Source organism: Eschrichtius robustus, chromosome 5 (assembly GCF_028021215.1).
Source record: "Eschrichtius robustus isolate mEscRob2 chromosome 5, mEscRob2.pri, whole genome shotgun sequence".
Classification (NCBI taxonomy): Eukaryota; Metazoa; Chordata; class Mammalia; order Artiodactyla; family Eschrichtiidae; genus Eschrichtius; species Eschrichtius robustus.
Genome location: NC_090828.1, coordinates 73,865,810 through 73,871,964, shown reverse-complemented (window position 1 = coordinate 73,871,964; position 6,155 = coordinate 73,865,810). Strand labels below are relative to the sequence as shown.

At 40.7% G+C, this 6,155-nt stretch overlaps 1 protein-coding gene across 3 annotated transcripts in view; it reads left to right on the top strand.

Annotated features, from left to right (window-relative positions):
- Positions 1–847: 847 nt before the first annotated feature.
- UPP2 (uridine phosphorylase 2) overlaps positions 848–6,155 on the top strand; it is a 45,782-nt gene continuing 40,474 nt past the window's right edge. Inside the window, exons 1-2 of one of the 3 annotated variants that reach the window (XM_068545080.1) lie at positions 848–1,027; positions 1,293–1,379. In XM_068545080.1, the coding sequence (XP_068401181.1) occupies positions 1,318–1,379 (62 nt within the window). In that variant the 5' untranslated portion in view covers positions 848–1,027; positions 1,293–1,317. The other 2 variants (XM_068545082.1, XM_068545083.1) reach the window with 2 other exon arrangements.

Here is a 6,155-nt window from a genome sequence, read left to right as displayed (position 1 = left end):
TGCCTAGGGCAAAGTGACAAATGTCCATTTGGGGGTGGCAGAGGCAAGATTTAGGCTGCTACACTGGTTCCCTACTTACTCTCTTTCCTTCTCAATCTGTGAACTTTGCTAGCTGACCAAGATGGACCAAAGGAGGCCAGCATGGAATTCGAGGGGTTTGTCTACAACGACTATCACCAGGAAGAGGAGTATTTCTTAAGATGGAGATCCCTAGTAAGATGTGGGCATTTGATTCTTCACTGTTACACACGTTCTTACAGAGAAATCCATGCACATTATGAAATGCCTTGTATCTGCTGCTGTTTGGGCATTTATGGACACTTTAAGCTCTGATGTGCTTGAAAGTCATGAGACTAATATTCCTAATGCTCTCACCAGCATAGAACTTCAGCTGATTGCCATAGGAGCTGAGCCAAAAGGGAAACAGGATAAAGTTGCTCTAAAGTCTTTTAGATTTTCTGTCCCCAGAAGTATAAAGTGAGAAGCAGCAGCAAACATAGTAAATTCATGGATTTCTTAACAGAGATACCCTGTTTTCTGAAAATACTAGTCTGTATTTTGTTATTCTACCTGGGTTGACTTCGGACAGCTGCTTCATTGGATTTTACAGGCAGCCTTGGGTTTAGCTAAATAAAGAGGTCCTGGGAAACAGGCTTTGTTTAATTATCAGAACGTCTGTGTGAATTTGAATGGGCAAAGTTCAGATGAAGGGGTGTTCTGAGGTCCTGACTTTGTGTGTTTTTCTCACTTGTGATCACAAAGAATGAAAACAAGTTGATGAGAGGTAGGATGAGGTGAGAAAATGAAATGTTTGGGAACTGAAAGTTCTCACGTGTACTGGACATATTCTGAGACGACCTGGTGGATTTGTTATGGAAATCAATGGAGGACTTGCAACGATATACAGTTGTCTAAAAGTAAATAAGTCTGTGTGCTACCCCAGACCCATGCTGGACCAAGGTCAGATGTAAGGGAAAGGTGTTCTGGTCAACAGTTAACAAGCCAACCAACCTATCCTATTAAAGAGGTAGGATGCCACACCTTCAAAGGGAACCTATCTTCTTGGGGAAGTGTTGCTCCAAGAGCTGGGCTGTAGTTTAAAAGGCCATGTCAGGGAGAATATTTTTGAATTAATGAGGGAGTTTAGAATGCTAAGGGAAAAGTTCCATTAGCAATTTCAGAAGAAAACAAGTTTTAAGGGAGAGTGGCATTCTAAATTGTCATTCTACCATAATTTGATCCATAATTTAATAGTAAATCACAATATTTTTCTTTCCTGATATCAACTTAAGAGTGACTATCCTCATAATACAAGGTATGACTTCGAGTTTTCCTGCTTCCAATACATCAATGAGATCTGCTAGGAATACGTATGTTGGGTGAGTAATTTTGATCTTTTATTGGTTTTGATGAGATGGGAGGTTCTTTGGATTTTATATTAAATATTCAGAAGGTGGATTTCTACAGTTATGTAAGTTTCTTAAGTTTAGAGATCATATAGTTGGAACACAGTTCAGAATACAAAACGAAATAAAAACAATGCCAATTTTCTTCTCAATGGCATTTTCATTTCTCAGTTCTTGGAAGGGGTTAGCTCATCTAAGAAAGTGAGGCAATGTGTCAATCACATCTCAATTAAAGAAAAAAGAAAGTGGGGCAAAACAAGTCACAAAAAACATGCAAATGTTGAACCAACATGCATGAATGAACGAATTCACAGTTCAGCCTGGAATTCAGCCTGGAGTTCAGTCTTTAATCCCAGGACTGTGGGCTGTATCTGAGAAATAATTAAAGGGGCCTCCCAGTGTCTAAGGGAGATTTAACTGTGTTGCAGCTTATTATGAAGTGATTTCACGTGCTTTGTGATGGACTTTACATAGAATGCACTTCTAAAATACCGTGTAGGTTATTCATCTCAGGGATAGACATAAATCTGCCACAGCTGTCTGCAAATTTAGCTCCAATTCCTGCCCCAGGTTCACAGAACATAATAGAGCATTAATCTTCATGAGGCTTAAGGAAGTTTTGCAAGTTCCCTCTAAATGTCTGGCTTAAAGGCTCCATCAGGACAGCATTTCAGAAAATGCTCCACTTACCCATCCCAAACAGAGGTAGCCTCCCACTGTGTTCATTTCTTCAGGGAAGCCAAGGAGAGGGAAAAGGAAACATTATGAAGATGAAGGTAATGGTAAAATGGAAAGACTTCTCACCCAGCACTTTACTTTGGTTACCAATATTTAATACTGACCATGCTATGTACCATGTTATAGTTTGCTAAAAGACTTTATTCCCAACTGCATCTTTGGCTTATGTTTTTGGGAAAAAATGTAAAACAAGATAGAGGAGAAAACAGTAAATGCAAGTCTATTTAATAAAAATTATGTATCTTGGAAAGATTGAAGTATTGCAATTCTCTGATTCATACTGGGTTAAATTTGGCATGATACCCCAAATTGGTCCTTCCTTTGGTCACTGATAGAGTGATCATCTTAGAAGTGCTTCTTTTTTTTTTTTTTTTACAAATTGTGGGGGGGTGTTTTAAACTTTTGGGTTTTATTTATTTATTTATTTATCTATGGCTGTATTGGGTCTTCGTTTCTGTGCGAGGGCTTCCTCCAGTTGCAGCAAGCGGGGGCCACTCTTCATCGCGGTGCGCGGGCCTTTCATTATTGCGGCCTCTCCCGCTGCGGAGCACAGGCTCCAGACGCTCAGGCTCAGCAATTGTTGGCCCAGTTGCTCCGCGGCATGTGGGACCCTCCCAGACCAGGGCTCGAACCCGTGTCCCCTGCATTGGCAGGCAGATTCTCAACCACTGTGCCACCAGGGAAGCCCTAGAAGTGCTTCTTGATGAGCCTAATGGAATAAGAATCTTCTACAGACATCTCCCTGCCCCAATTTTTGGACCAAGAGATCATTAGACATTGGGACAGACATCAAAGAAAACTAAAGAATGAATTAAGAGTATTATAATTAACACAAGAGAATATAATTAATGGTTATCCCAGTCTGAGAATTTCTTCTTGAAGATAGGAGAGGTGGAGTGGATCAGTGATTTAAAAAATACAAAGTCCCAGATCTCCTTGACCAACTGAATCAGAATTTCTAGGAGTTGGGCCCAGGTATCAGTACTTTTTAAAGCACCACGGGTGACTCTGATATGTAGTTAGAGTTTGACTCACTGGAGTAGATGAATGACACTCTTTCATAGAGTGATGATTCACAGATTCAGCTGGGAATCCTAAGGAAAAATCTCCAGATAGTGAAAGCAGTTTTGGCAGAGTAAAACAGAAAGCATAATAGAAACTGGAAGATAAAGTAAGTGTATGGCAGTGTTTCTCAAACTTTAATGTGCATGGGAATCACGTAAGAGTTAGTCAAAATTCAGATTGTAATTGAGTATGTCTAGGGTAGGGACTGAGATTTTGCATTTCTAACAAGCTGTCCAGGCGATGCTGCTGACGCTCCTGGTTCATTGACCACACTTTGTCTAGCAAGGGACAGTGGGTAAATATCTTCTTGCCCCTCAGCAAGAGAAGAAAGAAGGTGTCCTTCTGCTCTGAGGCTTTGAGGCTTTTTCTGATGTAGGAAAGTGCACTAACATCATGGAATGCTTTCTTTTTGAAACCAGCTATGATCCACTAACTAATTAAGAATCTGTTATCCTAAATGTTTTTGAAATTAATAGTATTCCTGTTCTACTTCCTGAACAGTTAATTCAACAAATAAAATTTTTAAAGATTTAGGAATTAAAAAAGATACATGAGACAGCTTGCATGAGGGAATTCAAAATCTTTCTGGGAAGGCAGAAAATTAACATATGAAATGCCAAATAAATGCTTTAGGAGCACAGTGGGGGGAATTCATACTGACCAGAGAGGAAAGATACTTGGAAAAGCCTTCACAGAGGAGGTGATATTTGAATTTGACCTTGAAGAATGAGTAGGATACTAATAGGTGAAAAACTGAGGGCAAGGAGAAGGATGTTTCAGGAACAAAGGCCTAAAGCAGGGGTTCTTAACTTCGGCTGCACATCAGATCATCCAGGAAGATTTAAAAAATAATTTCAGAGTCTAAATTAATTGGGGCCTGAGCAACAGTATTTTCTTCAAACCCCCCTGGTGATCTTAATGCACAATCAGGTTGAGGACCATTGGAGATACAGAAGCATACAAGGTTTTTGTTAAGATGTTTTAAGGTATTTGGAGGGAAATGGGAGGACCGTAGAGCAGAGAAGTTCCAGATGGTTCTTGGTAAAGATGGCTGGATCCACTGTGGTGTGAGGCAGTGTTCATGCAGTAGGGGAAAGGGCAGGAGGGCTGGCAGCCACGGCATCACCAGAATGGATGATATGGCCAGGGTGTGTTGGGATGTCACACCCAAGATGAGTGGGAGCGAACGGGTAACCACTGAACTGCACTGGGTAATGGAGTGATGGGCTGACATCAAGAATGGCTTTAAGACAAATACCATATGATACCACTTATATGTGGAATCTAAAATATGACACAAATGAACGTATCTATGAAACGGAAACAGACTCACAGACATAAAGAACAGATTTGTGGTTGCCAATGGGGAGAGGGGATGGGGGAGGGATAGATTATGAGTTTGGGATTAGCAGATGCAAACTAGTATGTATAGAATGGATAAACAACAAGGTCCTACTGTACAGCACAGGGAACTATATTCAGGATCCTGGGATAAACCATAATGGAAAAGAATATGAAAAAGAATATATGTATATGTATAACTGAATCACCTTGCTGTACAGCAGAAATTAACACAACACTGTAAATCAACTATACTACAACAAAACGAATTTTTTAAAAAAGAATGGCTTTAAGGCCTCCTAGTTGTAGTCCTTTCTTTCTGGTAAGCTTGTCTTTCCATTGGCTTCTTAGTAATATCTCCACATTCTCTTCTGGGCATCTGGTGGAAGAAGGCTGCTGGAAAATAGAGTTTCTACATTGAAGTGTCCTCTTTCTTACCTTACCTTCTGTTTTTAAGTCTTACTTTCCTTATTACAATAATTTTGTACTCTTATGGTTTCACATGATTACTAAAATTAGGTCTTTCACTTTATCACTTCCCCTTTCTCCAAGCTCTTTAGTCTCACTTCTTTTCCTTCACACTTTTTCTTGAGCATTTCTTTTTTATAAGCTCTAAATCCTGTTTCTCTAGAACTCTGTGCCTGTTTATTCTTCCTTTTCCCCTATTATACCTACATTCAGTCTCTCCAGGATCCTACTCAGCTTTCTGTTTTGACCCCATCATCCTGCTTCACTTACTTCTCATTTAGATCTTCTAATGAAAAAAGATCATTTCATAGTATGTTAACAAAGAACCTCTTATTGGTCAGCAGGCTAATGTTGTTTAAAATGTCAGTGGCTTCTTGCTCAATCCAAAACAGGCTGATCGGGGCTTCCCTGGTGGTGCAGTGGTTGAGAGTCTGCCTGCCAATGCAGGGGACACGGGTTCGAGCTCTGGTCTGGGAAGATCCCACATGCCGCGGAGCAACTGGGCCCGTGAGCCACAACTACTGAGCCTGCGCGTCTGGAGCCTGTGCTCCGCAACAAGAGAGGCCGCGATAGTGAGAGGCCCGCGCACCGCAATGAAGAGTGGTCCCCGCTTGCCACAACTAGAGAAAGCCCTCGCACAGAAACGAAGACCCAACACAGCCAAAAATAAATAAATTAATTAAAAAATAATAATAATAAATGTGCAGTGAAAAAAAGAACAACAAAAAAAAAACAGGCTGATGGAGTAAAGGACTGGTGTCTACTCTGCACATCCATTGAGAGAGAGAGGAAGAGAAACAAATTTGAGGGAGATACTGGTTTTTTAGGAGCCAGGCCTAGAAGTAGACACATCACTCCCACCCACATTCCAATGGCCAGAACTCAGTCATATGACCTCACTTTACTGCAAGAGAAGCTGGGAATGTGGTCTAGCAATGTGCCCAGGAAGAAGAAGAATTGGGGTTTGATGAACACATTGCATTCTTTGCCACAGCCTATTTTTTCATGTCAGTCTCTCTAAAGCTAGTACCTGTCAGGTCCTCCATGTTGGGAGGTGTAAGAATAAGAGTTAGTTATTCTATGTTCACTGTACATCAGCTGTGTTACAAACATTATCTCCTTCAGGCCTTAGGCAAT